A 22442-nucleotide genomic window follows, 5' to 3' on the forward strand; every position below is an offset into this window, starting at 1 on the left:
CACTGAGTAATAAAAGTTTGGATATGGCATAGCTCCTGCCCTCATGATCCTCTCTTATGAAAACTATCACAGTGTTTTAAGAAATCCAGGGTTTCCTTTCTTTAAATGTGTATCCTTTGCTTCTATGAAAGTTTCAGTTGAGTTCTGGGCATTATTACCAGATATTACCCAAGTCTGTGAGAAGTTGTCAGCATAGCTAACTGGGGCAATGATTATTTAATGGAAATAACATATATAATATACACACACCTTTAATTACTTTTGTGAATCCACTAGAAGTGAGGCATTCTTGCCTCCAAAGGAACAAAACTATCAGAGGCCTAGTTCATTTCACACATCTGCTGGTCATCCCCCTTGGGTGTTTTGCTGATTAAAGCTTAATTGTAAACCAAATAAAATCACAGAACCAGGCAACCGACTTTCTAGTAACTTTCAATGAAGGGAAGGGAAAGGACTCTGTATATCTATGTATCTCATTTTAAGCCACTCTAGTGATTCATTCCTCAATTGTGAATTTGAAAAGCTAATAGAATAGGGTATTTGCTAATTTTGGAGAAGTGAAAGCCTCAGCTTAAAAACATTTCAGGATGCAACACGAAATTCCTGAGAAGGAACACTAACAAAAGATGATATGCTAGTCAACTTAAGTTGTCTAGGCCAAAGGAGTAAATAGTATCAATTTCACAAGATGTGACTATGGGTGTGAAGGACATTTGAACATGAGAGAAATTCCAATAACCTTAGAAAAGGGAATTCTGGAAAAGAAAGATGATGAACTTAGGAAAGTAAGACAAAAAATTTTTAGCACAATATCACTCAATATGTTATAGGCTATTTTGTTAAGCATTCTTTTCTGTTGGAAGATTTATTTGGGGAAGTTGAGATCAAAGTCCAATTTCCATTTATAGTGGAAGCCAATGTGAAAAATAAGGCTTGTTTGAACTCTTTGAGCCCTCTAGGCCCATTAGGCTCCCATTTACCTTCCCAGTATTCTTTTTATACTATTTACCTTCATGAACTCTGTTCCAGCCAGATCTGATAATTATCTATTCCTTGAAGTTGGTATATCTTAATTCAGTGTACTCAATACCACCTCATCTCTATCTTTCAGTACTTTTATCTTTCTTCAAGGCTCTGATGTTACTTTCTCCATGAAGCCTTCCCTGGATCTCTTACTTGTTAATATTTGATTCCTCTTTATTTTTCTTTGTACCATATTTTTCTCCATAATAATGTTTATGATAATGATAAGAAGAATGCTTGCTAGCATTTATATAGGGCTATGAATTTTGGAAAGAGTTTTGTTTTCTCATTTGCTTTTCATTACCTGGGAGATTAGTAATAGAAATACCTCCAAGGCAGGACCTTTTAAATTTTTTTCTTGGTATCATTAAAACCTAATTTAGTGCCTACTACCACTACTTTTAAGGACCAGTTATTGGTGAATTGTTGTAAATTGAATTGTTGGAAAGTTAAAATAGAACAAATTTGTTGTAACATATTTATAAAGAAAAAGGTTCTAAATATAGAAGTGGAGAAGTGGACTTGAAAATAGTTAACACAATACCACATTTTGGAAGGCTTGGGCCATCCTTTGCTGAATATTTGCTCGCTTCAGCTGCAACATGATCAAGAAAGCCAACAGCACAGTCAAACAAGTCATCCCTGCTGAACCAAGGATAGCAATGAGCAGCATCTTCTCTCCTCCAAGTTCTATTGATTCTATGGTGGTAGAAAATAAAATAGAAATGGTTAGACATAGCTGGAAATTCTTTCAATTTGGAGTGTTGAATGCTCCAGAGCTTATGGTGGCAGAAAGAATAGTTAGGAAGAGCAGTCCCACAGAATACATTCTCAAGATGAGGAAACCATCAGGAAAGGTGACCATCAAAACTTGCACCATCAAACTTCAAATACAGTTTTTATCAGGACAGGGAAAAGTGTCTGTTTCACATAGTGATAAATCTGTATCCCCATAGGGGTATGGCATAAAGAACCTGGGCCCCCAAGATAAAAGCACCATGGTAATGGTACCTTAAGGATAGGAAAATATACTCTGCAATACAATGAAGATTAGTGGATGTATGTAAAGCAGCTGGGACAATAATCTCTAAACTAACCTATGGAAGAAATGTGCTCCCTTCCACTGTAAATTTGTGCCTTAAGCAAAAGGGATAAGCATCACATATGCAGTGGATAGATATCTGTTTAAACTTTAGTTAGCTATTTTTTGTAAGCCTCATTCATTGTAAGCCTAGCTTCAGAGTGGTTTTCAGAGTGCTTTAGAGAAACAAAATACCAAATGGATGAACAATTTTCATACAAGTATAGAGACAAGTTCTGGACCTATGGTCCAGAAAAAGTCTCCCATTTTTTAAAAGAATTGTTTCCCAAAAAATGGGTAAACTTCAACAACATGTGGATTGAAGAGTAGCCTGAGATCATAGAGTTGCAAAAAGCCATAAATGCAATTTCAAAATATAATACTGGCAACTGCTCAATTAGAAAAGTAGTGTACTAGAGGAGGAACTATATTCCTAATGTTGGATTGGAACTAACATGCTATGTGAAATCAAAAAAGTCATTTACCTCTTTGTTGATTCAGTTTCTTCAACAAATGGGCATGCCTAGGTGAGCATGAATTTGGAAGAGATCACAGAAATTATCTGGCTCAACTTCTTTATTTTACAGATAGGGAAGTTCAGTCTGAGAAAATTGATGTACATTGCACCAATATTCATAGGGTTTTAAATTTTATAAATAACAAGTGAGTTCACTTAGGGTCACAACAGTATTAGGTAGTACAGTCAGAACTTAAAACCAAGTCCTCCAGTTCCAAATCTATCGTACCAACTAGCCATCTGTTCTTTTCAATTCTGAAATTCAATGCTTCACAGTTATACTTAAAGTTTTATAAAGAAGCAAGATAGAAAAAGGCTTTTAAAACATTAAAGTGTCATAAAATGAGAGCAATTATTATAATAGAGATTATATTGTTTTAATTCTTAAGTTTCAAGGAGGCTTCAACTCTACAAAAGGAATACTGACCCTAAAATGACATTCGTCAGGACAGGTTCTAAATAAGTTGTGAAGGAAGCAATTTGTCTTACCCCCTTCTCCTGTACCCTATTGGAGACCTTTTGTCCAACCAGCTCCCTTTGATCCTTTCTTCTTCTCTTCCCTTTCACATACCACTGACACCTTGTGACTTTACTCAATATTAACCAACAGAGGATTTTTATAAAGTAACTTCTGTCAAAGTGATTTCAACTTCCAGGGATGGAGCCAAGATGACAGAGATGACACAGGTTTATCTCTGACCTTCTTTACAACCCTCAAAATAATTATGAAATTCAGCCTCTGGATGGGCAGAACCCACAAATATTGGGAGTGCAACAAATTATCAGCAGAAGATAATTTTAAAGATTGCCAAAAGATCTGTTTCAACTGGAAATGGGAGAGAGGCAGCCAGGGCAACCAGTACAAATGCCAGTGCAGACAGTTCAAAATCCTAGGGCAGACAATTTATGGGAAGAAAAAGACCAGAAAAGATCTGTTTCAATCAGAAGGGGGAGAGAGGTAGCAAAGCACAAACAACTGACCACAAATGCCAGAGCAGACAGCACAGAGCCCTGAGGCATTGCTGACACCATGTGGCAAACCCAGCAGCAGGAATGAATCAGCACTGACCCAATGCTGCTGTGGTCCCTTGGAAAATCTCTCCCACCCTAAAGGTTAACTTAAGTTTAACTTTAAACTTAACTTTACTTTACTTTAATTTAACTTTTAAAAAAATGAGTAAAAAAGTAAAGAGGACTTTAAAAATTGACAGCTTTTATGGCAAAAGAGAAGAACAGATTTCAAACCCTGAGGAGACTAAAGGCAGATTGTCTCCAGATGAAGCTCCAAAAGGTGATATAACCTTGTCCCCATCACAAAAGGATCTCCTAGAAGAACTTAAAAAGCTAGAAGTAAAATGGAGAAAGGAAATGAAAGCCTTGCAAGAGAGTTTGGAAAAGACAGCACAAAATAGACATAGTGAAATGGAAAAAGCATATAACTCATTAAAAGATAGATTTGATAAACTGGAAAAAGAAAGCAACTCCCAGAGAAACAGAATTTGTGAAACAGAAAAAGAAAAAAACTTCTTAAAAAACAGAATTTTTGAAATGGAAAAAGAAAATAACTCCTTAAAAAACAGAATTTGTGAAATGGAAAAAATTCCATAGAACAAAACAACTCATTCAAAAATTCAATTGGACAAATACAAAAAAAAAAAAAAAAATACTTTAAAAAGTAAATGAAGAAAATAACACTCTAAAATTCAGAACTGAACAAATGGAAGTCAGTGCCTCATCATAAGATAACAAGAATCAATCAAGCAAAACCAAAAAAGTGAAAAAAATAGAAAAAGATGAAAATACCTAATGGGGAAAACAACTGACCTGGAAAACAGATCTAGAAGAGACAATCAAAGGATTATTGGATTCCCTGAAATACATGATGAATAAAACCAGCCTAGATATTATCTTTCAGAAAATCATCAAAGAGAACTGCCCAGATATCATAGAAACAGAAGGTAAAATGATCCTGAAAAAATTCACCGAATGCCTCCTGAAAGAGACCCCAAAATTAAAACCCCAAGGAATAGAGTGTATAAATTTGAGAACTATCAGACCAAGGAAAAAATATTACAAGCAGCAGAAAAGAAACAATTCAAATACTAAGGACCCACAATAAGGATTACTCAGGATATAGCAGCTTCACTTTAAAGGATCAAAGGAGCTGAAATTCTGTAAGGTGAAGGATCTTGGAATGCAACCAAGAATAAATTACTCTGCTAAACTGAGCATTTTCTTTCAGGGAAGGAGATGGACATTCAATGAAACAGGTGAATTCCATATATTTTTGACGAAAAGACCAAAGCTAAACAAAAAATTTGACCTCCAAATATAGAACTCAAGAAAAGCACAAAAAGGTAAACAGAAGAAAAAAAAAAAAAACTCTTGAGAAGTGTATTTCTGTTAAGAATATAAAATAAAAGAGTATAATATAAAAAAGAAAACTAGAGATAGATAGGGGACTGTGACAGAAAAAAAAAGGGAGGGGAAGTAGAGGTAAAAGAGGGAAATTACATCTTAGGAAGAGGCAAAGAAAACATATTATAACTGAGGGAAAGAAGGGAGGGTGATGAATATTGTGTCAATCTTACTCTAATCAGATTTGGCCCAAAGAAAGAATATTAGATATATTTGGTTTCACTGTGAAACATGTCTCATTTTATAGAAAAGTGGGAAGAGAAAGGGGAAAAGAGAAGAGGTAGACTAAATAAAAGGAAAAAGAGGAAGGGTATAAGAAAGGGGGAGGGTCTCTAAAGGGGGAGAACTGTTTCAGGCAAGTACTGCTCATAAGTAAAATACTGAAGAGAGAAAGGGGAAAAGGAAAGTGAAAAGTATAATTTGGGGTTAATAAGATAGCAGGATATACAGAATTAGGAGTTTTAACTGTAAATGTGAATGAGGTGAACTCTCCCATAAAACATAAGCGGATAGCAGACTGGATTAAAAGCCAGAATCCTACAATATGTTGTTTATAAGAAACGCATTTAAAGCAGAGTGATACATGAAAGAATAAAGGTAAAAGGCTGGAGTAGAATCTATTATGCTTCAGGTGAATTTTTTAAAAAGTAGGAGTAGCCATCCTGATCTCAGATGAAGCAAAAGCAAAAACTGATCTAATTAAAAGAGATAAGGAACGAAATTATATCTTGCTACAGGGTACCATAGATAATGAAGCAATATCAATATTAAACATATATGCACCAAGTGCTGTAGCATCTAAATTCCTAAAGAAATAGACAGCAAAACTATAGTGGGAGATCTCAACCTGGTTCTCTCAGAATTAGGTAAATCAAATCATAAAATACATAAGAAAGAAGCTAAAGAGGTAAATAGAATACTAGAAAAACTAGATATGATAGATCTTTGAAGAAAACTGAATGAGACAAAAAGAAGTACACTTTCTTCTTGGCAGTTCATGGAACCTATACAAAAACTGACCATATATTAGGACATAAAGACCTCAAAATCAAATGCAGAAAGGCAGAAATAGTAAATACATTTTTTTCAGATCACAATGCAATAAAGAGCCAGGGAAAAATAGACCAAAAAGAAATTGGAAACTAAATCTCATCCTAAAGAACGAATGGGTGAAACAGCAAATCATAGATACAATCAATAATTTCATCCAAGAGAATTACAATAATGAGACAACGTACCAAAATTTGTCAGATGCAGCCAAAATGGTAATAAGGGGAAATTTTATATGTGTAGAGGCTTGCTTGCATAAAATAAATAGAAAGAGAAGATCGATAAATTGGGCTTACAACTGAAAAAGCTAGAAGAACAAATTAAAAACCCTCAATCAAATACCAAACTTGAAATTCTAAAAATAAAAGAAGAGATCAACAAAATGGAAACAAAAAACTATTGAATTAATAAATTAATAACATTTATTAATAATAATTAATTAAATAATAAGTTAATAAATAAAACTAAGAATTGGTTTTATGAAAAAACCAACCAACTAGATAAACCTTTATTTAATTCGATAAGAAAAATAAAAGAGGAAAATCAAATTGTTAGTCTCAAAAATGAAAAGGGAGAACTATCCACCAATCAAGAGGAAACTAGAGTAATTATCAGGAGTTAACTTTGCCCACCTTTATGCCAACAAATTTGACAAACTAAATGAAATGGAGGAATACCTACAAAAATATAGATTGCCCAGATTAACAAAAAAAATAATAAATTACTTAAATAGTCTCATTTTAGAAAAAGAAATAAAACCATAATCAAAAATCCCCAGGACCACATGGATTTACATGTGAATTCTACCAAACATTTAAAGAACAATTAACTCCAATTCTATATAAACTATTTGAAAAAATAGGGAATGAGGGACTCCTACCACATTCCTTTTATGATACAGACATGGTACTGAAACCTAAACCAGGTAGGATGAAAACAGAGAAAGAAAATTATAAACTAATCTCCCCAATGAATATTGATGCAAAAATTTTAAGATAATCATCCCCAGGATAATATACCATAACCAAATAGGATTTATACCAGGAATGCAGGGCTGGTTCAATATTAGGAAAACTATTAACATAACTGACTATATCAATAACCAAATTAACAAAAACCATATGATTATCTCAATAGATACAGAAAAGGCATTTGATAAAATCCAATATCCATTAGAGTATAGGAATAAATGGACTTTTCCTTAAAATAGTCATTAGCATCTATTTAAAACCATAATAAAATATTTAAAAGTAGCACCATTAAAACCATTTAAAACCATTTAAAACCAAGCATCATATGTAATGGGAATAATTAGAACCATTCCCAATAAGATCAGGGGTGAAACAAGGTTGCCCACTATTACCATTGCTATTCAATGTTATATTAGAAATGCTAGCTTTGGCAATAAGAGAAGAAAAAAAGATTAAAGGAATAAGTAAAGAGAAAATGAAATTATCAGTCTTTGCAGATGATATGATGGTATACTTAGAGAACCCCAGAGAATCAACTAAAAAGCTATTAGAAATAATCCACAACTTTAGCAAAGTTGCAGGACACAAAATAAATCCACATAAATCATCAGCATTCTTATACATCACTAACAAAATCCAACAGCAAGAAACAAAAAGAGAAATTCCATTTAAAATAACTGTTGAAAATATAAAATATTTGGGAATCTATCTGCCAAGAGAAAGTCAGGAACTATTTAAGCAAAACTACAAAACACTTTCCACACAAAAAAAGTCAGATCTAACCAATTGGAAAAATATTAAGTGCTCTTGGATAGGATGAGCAAATATAATAAAGATGACTACCTAATACTATCTAAACTAATCTATTTATTTAGTGCTGTACCAATCAGACTCCCAAAAAACTATTTTAATGACCTTGAAAAAATAACAACAAAATTCATCTGGAAGAACAAAAGGTCAAGAATTTCAAAGGAATTAATGAAGAGAAAAGCAAATGAAGGTGGCCTAGCTGTACCAGATCTAAAACTATATTATAAAATAGCGGTCATCAAAACCATTTGGTACTGACTAAGAAATAGACTAGTTGATCAGTAGAATAGGTTAGGCTCACAGAATAAAATAGCCAATGAGTATAACAATCTAATATTTGACAAACCAAAAAGCCCCACCTTTTGGGAAAAGAACTCACTATTTGACAAAAACTGCTGGAAAAATTGTAAACTAGCATGGCAGAAAATAGGTATAGAACCACACCTAACACCATATACTAAGTTAAAGTTGAAATGGGTTCATGATCTAGACATAAAGAATGATATTATAAACAAATTAGAAGCATATAGGATAGTTTATACCTCAGATTTGTGGAGGAGGAAGGAATTTGTGACCAAAGAAGAATCAGAGATCATTATTGATCATAAAATAGATAATTTTGATTATATTAAATTAAAAAGGGTTTGTACAAACAAAACAAATGCAAACAAGATTAGAAGGGAAGCAACAAACTGGGAAAACATTTTTACATCCAAAGGATCTGATAAAGGCCTCATTTCTAAAATATATAGAGAATTGACTCAAATTTATAATAGTTCAAGCCATTCTCCAATTGATGAGAGATAGGATATGAAAAGGATATGAACAATTTTCAAATGAAGAAATTGAAACTATTTGTAGTCACATGAAAAGGTGCACTAAATCACAATTGATCAGAGAAATGCAAATCAAGACAACTCTTGAGGTATCACTACACATCTGTCAGATTGGCTAAGATGACAGGAAAAAATAATGACAAATGTTGGAGGGGATGTGGGAAAACTGAGACACTGCTTCATTGTTGGTGAAGTTGTGAATGGAGAGCAGTTTGGAACTATGCTCAAAAAGTTATCAAAATGTGCATACCCTTTGATCCAGCAGTGTTTCTATTGGGATTATATCCCAAAGAGATTTTAAAAGAGGGAAAAGGACCCATATGTGGAAAAAATGTTTGTGGCAACCCTTTTTTGTAGTGGCACGAAACTGGAAACTGAATGGATGCCCATCAATTGGAAAATGGTTGAATAAATTATGGTATATGAATGCTATGGAATATTACTGTTCTGTAAGAAATGACCAGCAGGATAAATACAGAGAGGACTGGAGAGACTTATATGAACTGATGCTGAGTGAAATGAGCAGAACCAGGAGATCATTATACACTTCGACAACGATATTGTATGAGGACATATTTTGATGGAAGTGGATTTCTTTGACAAAGAGACCTAACTGAGTTTCAATTGATAAATGATGGACAAAAGCAGCTACACCCAAAGAAAGAACACTGGGAAACGAATGTGAACTATCTGCATTTTTGTTTTTCTTCCCGGGTTATTTATACCTTCTGAATCCAATTCTCCCTATGCAACAAGAGAACTGTTCGGTTCTGCAAACATATATTGTATCTAGGATATACTGCAACATATCCAACATATAAAGGACTGCTTGCCATCTAGGGGAGGGGGTGGAGGGAGGGAGGGGAAAAAAATCGGAACAGAAACGAGTGCAAGGGATAATGTTGTAAAAAAATTTACCCTGGCATGGATTCTGTCAATATAAAGTAATTATTAAATAAAAATTAAAAAAAAGAAAAAGAAAAAAGAAATGACCAGCAGGATGCTTGCAGAGAGGCTTGGAGAGACCTACATGAACTGATTGCAAAGTGAAATGAGCAGAAGCAGGAGATCATTATACACAGCAACAATAAGACTATATGATGATCAGTTCTGAAGGATGTGGCTCTCTTTAACATCGAGATGATTCGGACCAGTTCCACTTGTGCAGTGATGAAGAAAACTATCTACACCAGAGAGAGAAGCATGGGAACAGAGGATGGAACACAGCATAGCCTTCTCATTCTCTCTGTTATTATTTGCTTGCATTTTATTTCTTTTTTCTCAGTTTATCTTTTTCTTCCTTCTTGATCTGATTTTTCTTGCACAACCGGATGGCTGTGTGAATATGTATACACATATTGGATCTGACATATATTTCAGCATATTTGTCATGTCAATGACAGCCTGTCAGGTGGGGGAATGGAGGGGGGGAAGAAGGGGAAAATTTACAGCAGGAGGTTATGCAGGAGTCAATGTTGGAAAAATTACCCATGCGTATACTTTGTGAATAAAAAGCTTTAATTTTAAATATATAAAAGAAAGTAACTTCTATGCATAGCGCACTAGAATTACTGCTGTGAAAAAATATAAATAAGACTCAAATAATACTCCTGCTCAAATAATACTTCTTAGGTGCATGTTATTACAACCAACTTAGTAGAATAGGCATGTGCTAGAGGAGTTCAGAAAGAGAGGGATCAATGTGGGTTGAGGGGAGATCAGGAAAAACTTTATGAAGAAAGTGGATCAAGAACTGAGCCTTGAAGAATAAATTAAGTTTAAATAGATGAAGAAGAAAAGAAAAAACTTCCAAGTTCTTTCCTTACAAGAGCAGGGGCTTTTCCACGGTGCCCCTACTAAACTCATCATACGGAAATCACAGCATCTTCCTCCCCACTTCACCCTGAGTATGTTCAATTTATTAATTAGGCTAGTAATAACCCATAAATTGGGTAATTGGCCTCTTTTGATGATCAAAGAGAGAGCTTGAGTAAGAGCTGATATAGTCTTTCAGAACAATTAGTAAGATGACAAGATAAAAAAAAAAGAAAAATCATATCATTTTGCAAGAGCTAATCAGCTTTGGGGCTTACATCTCAGCCACAAACTCCTCAAACTCCATTTAAAGAGGGAAGACAAGAGAAATATATCTCTTCAGATATCTTCTCATTTTCCATGTGGCTCTATTGCTTTTGAATTTCTTTGACTTCACTATGCTCTGGCTACCTTTCCTCCCTCTTCCCTTTTAGCTTTCTTTGTGTTGTGTCTTTACTTTTAGAATGTAAGCTTCTCAAAGGCAGGGATTGTCTTTCTTGTGTGTTTGTATCCCTTACAGCTTAGTACAGTGCCTGGCATTAGTAGGTACTTAGTAAGTGTTGATTGACTATTATCATTTGACTAAGGAGGGATTAAATGACTCACCCACACAGCTAGTCAATATTTAGGGCAGGACTCAAAACTTAAGTTCCTCTGATTTCTACTGCAGCAATCCTATATAACATCTTGCACTGGTTTCGAAGAGTGAGAGGAGTGTAGTATTTATATTGACAAGTACAATAAGCATGAGGGGAGTTAGAGTCAGATTGTGGAAGGTTTTGGATGTCAAGCTAAAAACTCTATGTGTGTGTATGTGTATCTCTGTGTGTGTGTGTGTGTGTGCATGTGTGTGCTCTTATACATTCAAATAATCGGATGCTACTTAAGGACTTTAAATAAGGAAATTCCCTAAAGAAGTGTTTTAGGAACATTAATCTGATGATACTGAACTGAAATAGATGATTAAACTGAGGTAGACAGAAATGAAAGTATTTATTCAGTAATTTTTAACTAGTGTTGGAGATAAAATTTGAACTCGGATCTTCTAGACATTTGGTCCAGTGCTTTATTCACTGTAATGTGTGGGGAGGGAGCCAGGTTAAACCATGAGAATGGATAGATGATTTGTGTACAGAAAAAGTTGAGGGAACAGTCATAATTAGAGGCCAGGAGAATAAAAAGCAAATAGAAGACAAATATTGATCATATGAGAAATAGGAAAATATATAGCAAAGGTCAAGAAGAGAACTACTCAGTCACACACTTAATTTTATTTGTGATAAATTCCTTAGATTATCTGATTGGTGAATAATATAATCCTGATTTCCTTGACCCCAGAAACACTTTAGGACTTCTTGAGATTCATGGACATTCAGAAGAGAAAAGCCTAGCAATCCATAAATGAAAAACCAAGTAGACAATAATAACTAACATTGGTATAGCTCTTTTATTTGCCAGGCATTGTAATTATTATCTCATTTGATCCTCACAAGAATATTATTTTTATTTTATAGATAAGGAAACTGAGGCAGACAGAGGTCTTTCTGACTCCAGGCCCAACACTATTTACTGTGCTACCTGCCTGCTTCTTTAAAAAAATAAAGATAAAGAATATATATGGTTCAGATTATGACATGCAGTTTTGTGAGCTGAGAGTTGATATTTTAATGTCTGTTATCTAGCAGTCTATCTATCTATCATCTTGATAGGTCACCTAAATGGACAATGAGCTAAACAAAAAATTGAATAGATTAGATTTGATGGCATTTGGCAAATTTCATAGTGCTTTTAATGATCCCAAGCTCCTCTCTGCCATAAAAAGTCCATTTTTGTTTTAACATAAATAAATGGTAATGTTTGGTTGGAACAGCATGACCTTTGAAGAATCAAAATTATTGGTAATTCAAAAAATATACAAAGATTTATAGTGAATATAAATAGTATATTTTTAACGATGACTTGAGTATAAGAACTGGCATAAATAACAACTAAAACATTTTTAGTGAATACTTTAATTTTTCTTTCTGTCTCCTTATTTGTAAAATATTAGAGAATAATAAGATAATATCTAAAGTCTGTTTCAAGACTAAGCTCCTATGACCCAAGCTTAGTCATGCTAAGCAAAATCTCAAATCTTTTTTTCCATTTTTTATGTGGTCACAATTTTTATTGTGAATTTAGTTTCCTGTTTCCAGCTAACTGAAGAGAAAGTACTCTGACTAAAACTATTAGAACATTTATTGAAATTAGTTTAACAGTGAAATATTAATCTTTCCAGGTATATTTGAATTTTAAGAGGGTACCTGTAGATAGATGGCAATGTCTTAAACCAAAAGAATAAATCTCTAACAGTAGAATTTCAATCAGATGAAAAGATAATAGGGTAGATTGTTTTTAGGCAGTAGGACCTCATTGTCATCTTTTAAATTATATCATGCAACCAATGATTTGTCCTACTAACCTTTATTTTCTGGGAGTGTTATCAATTCAAGAGAAGAAGGGGGGTTGCTTGATCCCATGTTGTTCTCTGCAAAAATGTCGACCCAATAGGCTGTTTGAGGTTCTAGGCCTTTGATATGATACTGTGTGATAGTGGCATTCTTTATCTTCACTTCAATGTGGTTTTCTTCAGCCTTGCCTTGAATCTTGTAACAGATAATGACAGAAGAAATAGAATGACCATCCGATATTGACCAAGAGATGATGGCAGAGGAGTCAGTGATGTTGGAAATCTTGATACCATTAGGTTGAGGAGGAAGTTCTGTCAAGGGGAAAAAAAGCCCTTGAAGTTAATAATCCTTAATGTTTCAACAAGGCAAGATTACATTCAATCATCTAATAAAGTGTTAGAAATTAATTCACTCCATAAAATATCTACATCAAGAATGTACTACTGTATGCTAGGTACAAATGTGAATTAACTTCAAGATCTTAACTTCAAGAAATTTAAAATTTGAGGAGGTGAAATAAACTCAAGTAACCACAATAAAGGGAATGTTTTTGAGACTTGTGGAGTATACTGGAACCAAATCAAACTGGCTTAGAAGAATTAATTATTAAATTTTCAGTGCAAGTTTTTGCACTTCAAGAATTGGCAAATGCTACAGTCAAGGCTGAATTTATTGTTTATTGATTGTCTAGACTTAGGAAAGTGATGGACATGGAAAGACTTACATGAACTGATGCTGAGTGAAGCAAGCAGAACCAAGAAAAAATTGTACACAGTAACACTAAGATTATGAGATGATCAACTGTGATGGATTTGACTCTTCTCAACAAGGTGGTAATTCAAGGCAATTCCAATAGATGTGGGATGGAAAATGCCATCCACATCCAGAAAGAAAACAATGAAGATTGAATATGAATAGAAGCATAGTATTTTAACCTTTGTTTTTTTTTTTTTTTTCTTTCTCATGTTTTTTTATCTTTTGGTCTGGTTTTTCTTGCACAGTATGACAAATGTGGAAATATGTTGAAAAGAACTGCAAAATTTTTTTAAAAGTGATGGAGAAAAAGAATAATGCAGACTAAACTTTAAAATATGTTATATATACATTTTACCTCAGAAATCTGATTGTCAAATCTGCATGCCACTGAGATATGAACAAAATCTTATGGGATTTCAGAGGATAAAGAATACAAGCGATCAAGTAAAGCTTCATAGAGGACTTGGAATTTTAATTGAAAGCATTGAATCACAAGTAGGAATTCAAAAAGAGGTGAAGAAAGAATCTAGAGGACCAATTTTTTTATTTTTTAAATTTTAAAATATTTTATTTTATTTTTACTTATTTACATTATTTATTTTAAAAATCTTTTTTGGTGATCAATTCTATTTCACATCCTTTTTAGAAGTAGGTAAGAAACAAAATATAAGTGCTTCTAAATACCTATAAATCAAAATTAAATTAAAATCCATTTGGGGCATAAGAAAGATAATAAGGTAGATTTTGTCCATATTGAGTTCTATTTGACAGTGAAACAAAGTTAGCATCAACAGGATATAGATGAGAGGTAGAAGACTACATAGAGATCATCTAGTCCAGGAGTCAGCAAACTGACTTGAAGCTGAAATTGTTTTTTGGTTGTTTCTTTTATTTTTTTAATAGCAGGCTATACCACAAACCCCCTCCCAAAAAAAATTAGCTAATGAACTACATTTAACCTGCAGGCCATAGTTTGTCAACCCCTGATCTAATCCAATTCCTTTATTTCATGAATGAAGAAACCGAGGCTCAGAGAAATTTTAGAAGCCCACAAGGTAGTAGGCCACAAAAAAATGTAGGACTGACACTCAGCAGAAGATTAGTGCTGAAATTGTAGATTTCTGAATCTTACAAAAAGATAATGTACTTGAAGACTTAGGGAGTGACAGATTTTCAAGCAAAGGGGGAGAGGGAAAAAAGATGATTGATGAAAGAGATTTTAAAAGTACCTAAATGTGGGGGACAGAAGGTAGAGAAGGAGCCAGAAAAGGAGAGTGATCAGAGAAATTGGGAAAAAACAAAATAGTTATGGAAATAAAAAGGAAGAGAATATTAAGGAAAAATTATTATTAGTAATGATAACAAGAAAAAGAGAAGATGAAGAAAAAGGAATATGAGGATGATGATGAAGAGTAGAAGGAAGAGAAGGAACAAAAGAAAAAAGAATGAAGAAGAGAAGGAAGAGAAGGAGCATCTGGACTTTTAATTGCATTGTATAAGAGAATGGTCTTCAAATTTTCCTGATTGTTTACTTCAATAATTTTTGTGGAGTTAAACTGATGGGGAATTGGTAGAAATTTTCCCAATGGAAAATAACAGCTTTTGTGGGTATACAGATTCATTTTCAAATACCTTGAGGTGTCTCTGCCCTTCTCAGAAGTGGGGACATTGGGAGCTTGTACATTTGTTGAGGTTGGGAAAGGGACCCCAAGAGTTTGGGGTCACAGAACAGTGTTGCAAGGTGTCTCAAAAAGAATTTGCAGGCTTGGACCCATTTCCTGGTCAAGGGGCAAAGTCTGTGTAAATGTAACTCCACTGTAAATGTAACTCCACTGCAAGCAGATTAAATTCCAAGAGAATTTATCAAAGAAACAAGAACAAGGAGTCACATTTATCTAGTTCTTCATGTTATAGATGTGCTAATTTTATGGCTCAGAATTAGGACCAAGGAGTGATTTCTGCAATTTGGTTCTCACTGACCAACAAACTATCACTATTGTCTCAGGAATTTGTTCTATGGGGCTATCCTGGGGCCAGAAACTATCTGAAAATCAGCAAAGAACTTAAGAAGTGGTCTGTTCAGAATGAGACAGATTGTTATTCTTAGATTGGATGTGGGAATTTTCTGAGGCAGACTACAAAATCAGAAGATTTAGAATCACTGACTTTTTGTTAGAACAGAAGTCCCCTAAGGTCAGGGGATCTCAAAATCATTGCTGTCTCCCCTAGAAGCTATATTTTCCCCTCTCAAGCAATCACACCCCAAATTCATTTGGGAAAAGAGGATGGAGATCTCATCTTCTGTAGCTGCTTCATGCTTATAAAGGATGTAGAGCTGTCCCTGCTTAGTAGGGTCCAGATTGGGGAGGAGAAGCACATGACTTGAAGATGGTGGCAGCAGCATTTGAAGGGGTGTTTGGTATCAGAATTAGTTAGCCAACGGAATGCAGGGTGAACAAATAACTTAGTTCATAGCGTAGAGCCTGGAGGTTAAAAATACATAGGCCATATATGAGCAAAAAAAAAAAAAAAAAAAAAAAACAAGAATAATTAAAGGTGGAGTTAGTATAGGATTAGTAGGGACAATAGCCAGCAACCCCACCTAGAGAAAGGCTAGCGGGGAAAGGCTATCACAAATGCCTCTCATCCTAAAAGCTTTTCTTAGAATAAATACCCTTTGTGAATCTCCTATACTTATGAATTCCAATGATTAAAGGTACAAACACAAGCATTGTATCAATTAGTTCTACTTAGTACCTTGTTTCAGGTTCTGGCCCAAAACATCAACTCTAATGAGTAGGCAGTTTGTAAAGATTCCAACAAATATCAAAGAATATTTTCCCCAAATTCCCGTTTTTGTCTCCTTGAAAGAATGGAGGCAGTGTCTGAAGCAGTGACATTATATACAGTGAAAGGAGCACTCAGATGACCTAGGGTGCAAGCACCACAGTGTTTAAAAGGTGTTAAGCCTTGGGTACAGAGGATTATAAATTGAGGAGGATTCCAATCAGAGGCATTCCTTTCAACAGGTCCTTCAAAAACATCAAAGATGAATGGAAAACCCATTTTACAAAGAAAAACATATCCCTTAAGTGCACAGATGGTACTTGAAGTCAAGTTTTGTAGTGGCTTCCTAGATAGTTGTCTCCAAGAATGACTATAATTAGAAGCATTATGAGTGAATTTGCCGGAATAATTTTGGAATGCATATCCTACAATTGTACTAGGGTAAGAGATCTTTTCTAACAAGAAAACAGGGGATAGTCAGGTTAAAATTATCCCCCTAGGGAGGTAGGTAGTACAAATGGGGTGGCATCCAGGGTGGCAATAGTAACATTTGGGAAAATTTGCAAATAATGCATCAAGTAGCATCTGTGGGCTGCCTTGAGGATGAGCACACCCAACAATCCTAAATGCCCCCACTACCCACAGAATTCTCTAGCCTGACTAAAGACTGACATTTCCTCACTGGTTGGAGCCCACAGAGTGACACCAAGAGAGCTGGAGAGAAAATACTAACTACAAAGCTCTCATCCTTGGAGTGTTGTTAAAGGAGTGTTGTTAAAGGTACACCTAGAAAAATGTGGAAAATAATAAGAAGGAAAGAAAGCTAATCTTAAGTGCCTCAGCCATCTTTTGAGTTATTTGAAAAGTAAAAGCTGGGTTACTGTCATTCTGCAAAGAGCTGGGCAGGCAAAAAAGAAGTTCTCATTGCTTGTCTCTGAGATTAGAAGGTGGCCTGAGAATATAGGCTATAAAAGGAGAATTTTTGCTGTCTTTCCATATAATTCCAAGATTGTGCAAAATATGAAAAGCATATTTTGAGTCTGTATAATGTTCATTCTCATTCCTTTCCCCATCTTCAAGAAAACTGGACCCATCTGTAAGCCATTCACTATCTGAGTTGTAATGTCCCCTGACTGGGTGTTGTCAGGGAGCAGCTAAGTGGCATATAAGGAGAGTCCTCAGGACTGTCTAGCAGTAGAGCCTGATGCCTGGTAAGCCTCCCACTAGCAAGCCACTGATATACAAAAAAGCAGTTAATATTCATATATCCATATAGCACATTTTATGCTAAGCACTTTTGCAATCATGTGATTTTCATAATAACAGCTATTAGTTCTCTTTACAAATCAGAAAACTAGGCAGAGATAAATTAATTTGCTATAAATTACATAGCTAATACATATCCGTAATTGAAACAGAGAATGGTGGTTTGGCTTTCTCATCTCACATTGCCATGTTGGGTGGTGACCGAGGTATCCGAATTCTTCCCAGGCAGTTCCTACACAGAAACTGCTGAAAGCTGGGGTGACTTGTGCCAGGATCTCTCTTTGATGGTAGTTTCATGTGTCAGGGCTCAGGGAATGCTGACCATGGAATCTGACCCCCACTCCATTTTCCCCAACCTGGACTGGGGAGATATTTGGGCAAGGTTGTGTGGGATCCCCATGGCTGCTTCCCCTATTTCTACAAATGAAGCAGAATTTGAGTTTTAATATGATCTGAGATGAGAGGAATTAGCAAATAGCTCAACTTCAGCTATGTTGATCTTGTTAGCAATCTCCATAACTGAGATACACTTAGGACCACTCTAGGGAATGGAGAGGAAAGGGTCCCTTAATCTTCTGGGGTGCTTTCCCAAAGAAGCAGAAAGGGACTCTAGACAAGATAAGAGTCAAGGAAGATTTAGCAAAAAGTTGCTATTTATCTGGTTTGTTTTTCCTTTCTTTTTTTCCAGAAAGGAATAAATTCTTGGAATTATCTTTAATGCATCAGGAATTTTTCTTGCAATCTTAAAATGACTAATTACCAAACTTCTTAATCATTACTCTCAAAACTTTGAGAATCTGCTAAGATGTTATTTTAATTTTAATTAGCTAACTTTTTTGTGTAGCCCCCAGCTTGACTAGAGCTGAAGTCTACAGGGGAAAAAAAAAAAAGTTGGACTTTTTAAGACATTTTCCCAGCATTCTAACTACAACATAGGCTTTTTTCCCTTTCCTGGTTGCATTTTAAATCTTTCCAGGTAATAAAATCTAGCTCACAGAACAAAGATGACACAGGTATTCTTCACAGAGACGCAGATACAAACAAAATGACATGAAAAAGGATTGTCCCATCTTTTCCAAAAGCCATAAAATTTTGCCAAAAGCTATCCTATAGCACTTTGTCTTCTCTAAAGTCCCAGAGATGGTGAAAGGGTAGCAAAAATTTTGCTGAAAATTGCAAGAATTTCCTAGTATGGGTGTGGTGTCCCCAGTCAAAAAAACTTACTGAGTGTGAAGCTCATTATGACCCAGACAAGCCTTCTCCCAGTGGCTTGGAGTGTCCCAACTATAGGATTGTGAGAGAAAAAAAATGGGGGGAGGAGAGGAAGGGAGGAAGAGAGAGGAGTGGCACTTACCTTGACAAAGAGAGAACTAAGCCAAGGAAGGCCAGATTCTCCCTGTATCAGGCCATCAAATGTTGAATTTGGGAAAGGGACCCCAAGAGTTTGGGGTCACAGAGCAATGTCATGAGGTGTCTCAAAAGAATTTGCCCATTTCCTGGTCAATGGGCAAAGTTTATTGTGATTGTAATGCCATTACAAGTGAATTAAGTCTAAGAGAATTTAACAAAGAAACAGGAGCAAAGAGACACATTTATCTAGTTCTTCGTATTATAGATATGCTAATTTTATGGCCCAGAGTTAGAACCAAGGAGTGGTCTATGGACTTTGGTTCTCACTGACCAACAGATTATCGCTATTATGTCAGGAGTTTGGTCTATGGGACTAACCTGAGGTCAGAAGCTAGTTGACAGTCAGCAAAGATCTGAGATCTATTCAGAATCAAATAGATAGTTATTCTTAGATTGGGTGTGGGAATTCCCTAAAGCAGACTCCAAAACCAGAAGATTTAGAACCAATGACTTATTGTTAGAACAGAAGCCCCTTAAGGTCAGGGAATCTCATAATCCTAGAAGCTATATATCATCACATAGGATTCTTTTTTATTGACTGATCACAAAACACTTTCAAGTTTATTCCTCTCTTGGGGATCAAGATTCCTGCTTTGTAAAACATTGGTATAGGTAAAACATTCCTATAAGAAAATTTTCTTTACTACTATATGTATAGATTGTCAAGTATCCAGAAATATAATCTTATAGAGTTCCTTGGAGACACTAAGATATTAAGTTGTTTGTCTAGGGTCAGAGATCTAGTATAAGAGATGAGATTGGAGAACCCAGGTTTTTCCTAACTCTGAAACCTGTCTCTGTTCACTATGTTGAGGTTCAGGTTTAATCATTGACAGATTGTTAGAGCAGAAGCACTCTAAGGTCAGGGGACCTTAAAATTATTGTTATATTTCCCCTAAAGTTGAATCATATCAACTATACCATGATACCTCTCAGTAGTAGTAGTTATTCAATTAATAATACCAAAATAGGAATGTAGCATTTTGTAGTTTTAAAATTGTTTCATGTAAATCATTTTATTTTATCTTCAAAACAATATTTGAAGATGTTGTTATTCAGTCATTTTTGTGTCTGATTTTTCATGACCCCTTTTTGGGGCAGACCAAAGGCCCTTGAATAAAGTAAAGCTAACTGGCTCACATGGGAACTGAATACAAGACTTTGAACTCCTTAAGATAATATTATCAACAGAGTTAACTAGTCTCAACAGGCTATTGCTAAAAATTATGCTGTTTTGTCCCTACAAATGCAACTGAATGGAACATAGAGGATTGATCATGTTATTATAGACTTTATACCTACAAAGAACTATAAATATGACCCAATTCAACTCTCTCACTTTACTGAGACCAAATGAAATGAAATGATTTGTTCAAGTTGGCAGACCTACTTTATGGATGAGTAAGAATTAGAAACTAGTTCTTTTGGCTAAATCCTACTCTATCTCTACTATGTTGTAAGCAATTGTGTGAAGGGAATAATTAGTAAGATCAGTTATATAAAAACAGGATGTCATTTAAATATGTGTATATTTACATATTAATACATAGATCAGAATAAAGGAGCATAGCTTCTAGGGGAAACATTAGTGGGAAGTCCCTCTGACCTTGGGATGCTTCTTTTCTAACAATCTGCCGGTGTCTTCTGGCTTTGAAATCTGTGATCCCATGGTTCTCCTCCCCAAATCTTAAATTAGATTCATTGAGTGCTATTATTCTGACAATCCATCTATCAATGATTATAAAAGTCCTGTGGTCTAGTAATATAATAATATTTCTTCCCTTAGTTTTTAAGGAAAATATGTTAAATGATCCTGAGGCCTTCTGATCTTAGAATGCTATTGTTCTAACAATCTGTCAATGATTTCCAAGTCTTCTGGCTTTAGAATAGTCCTACAAACATTACTGACTGTCAGAGAGTTAATTTGTTGCTCAGTGATAGCCAGATTCCTGAGACAATAGTGAATAGCCCACCCCTCAAATCTACTTGTAAGCCATAAAATTAGCACACAAGTAACATGAAGCTCCTATAAATCTATCTCTTTTCTCTTGGGTCCTTTGCTAAATTCTTTTGGAACTCACACTCCTTCAATTGGCATTACAATTACAATAAACATTGTCCCTTGACTTAGATATGGGCTCAAGCCCACAAATTGTTTTGAGCCACTGTCTCAAAACATGACACTGGTCTGCAACCTCCAAACTTTTTGGGGTCTTTTCCCAATCTCAACATTTGATGGCCCAATATGGGAAGAGTCTGGCCTCCTCTGGCTTGATTCATTCCTTGTCAAAGTGAAATTGTTATGCCACAGTTTTCTTTAACTGTCTTGACTCAGTTTCCCTGTCTCAGTTACCTTAACTGTTCTGTCTCTGACCCAGTAAAAACTAAGGATTATTCGCTCTCGGGTTATAAATTAGCAAGATAAAAGAGTAGCTCTCCTGACTCTTTTATGGATTTACAATATTCCTTTAGAATATTCCAAGATAACCCATGATATCTTTACTTCTTTGTCTCTGGAATTTTTAGGTTTTATGGCTTCCCCTCCCTGATAAAAAACTTTCCCTCCCTTTCTCTTCTTTGTCTCCAAAAAGGTATTTAAGAAGTTGGGGTTCCTCCATTCATTGCTGGAGAATGGCGTCTGGCAGCTGTATGCTGGACGCTGGATTCTTTGGGTCCTCCAGCCCTGGGACCAATATGGATTCCTTGGTCCCAGTATACTTATCTCTGTCTGACTGGATAATCTGAGACATGAGTCCTGTCCAGTCAATCTTACTCTCCCATTAATAAAATATTAAAACTCTCTAATCTCTCTCCTGCCTCAGTTTCTCCGGCATTACAAAATGGAAAGCCTGGAGAAACTTTCTCTCAAAGAGAAAGCTACCTTGAACTTTGTCTCTGTACTCCACCTGAAGCAAACAGGATAATCAGCTTCATTCCATTATCCTGAGAGACCACCCCCAATGATACACTACTGATTAAGTTCTCTATAGAAGTGAACAGATAAGATCATTCTCTCTGGGAGAAGGTTTCTCAGGGAGGTTTTCTGGAGGAAGCTTTGGTTGCAGTTGAAAATAATAATCACCTCAAAACACAGCCAGGTGATAAAATGCAAATGTTTATTTTCTCCTTCCAAAATAGCCTGGTTACTTTTTCTTAGTGGCCTATCTTTCTACTTGGTTCCAAGAGCTCCCTCCAAATATCTCCAAATCCAGAGGTTTGTCCTTCAGCCTCCAGCCAGCCAGGTGGAAGTTG

At 35.2% G+C, this 22442-nt stretch overlaps 1 protein-coding gene across 1 annotated transcript in view; it reads right to left on the minus strand.

The window, feature by feature from the left end:
* The window catches only part of TEK (TEK receptor tyrosine kinase), a 143660-nt gene that overhangs the window by 36373 nt on the left and 84845 nt on the right, over positions 1-22442 (minus strand). Inside the window, exons 13-14 of the mRNA XM_051961438.1 lie at positions 12983-13282; positions 1571-1722 (exon numbers count right to left, since the gene is read on the minus strand). Of these exons, the coding sequence (XP_051817398.1) occupies positions 1571-1722; positions 12983-13282 (452 nt within the window). The remainder of the gene's footprint in view (positions 1-1570; positions 1723-12982; positions 13283-22442) is intronic.

Source organism: Antechinus flavipes, chromosome 1 (assembly GCF_016432865.1).
Source record: "Antechinus flavipes isolate AdamAnt ecotype Samford, QLD, Australia chromosome 1, AdamAnt_v2, whole genome shotgun sequence".
Lineage (NCBI taxonomy): Eukaryota > Metazoa > Chordata > Mammalia > Dasyuromorphia > Dasyuridae > Antechinus > Antechinus flavipes.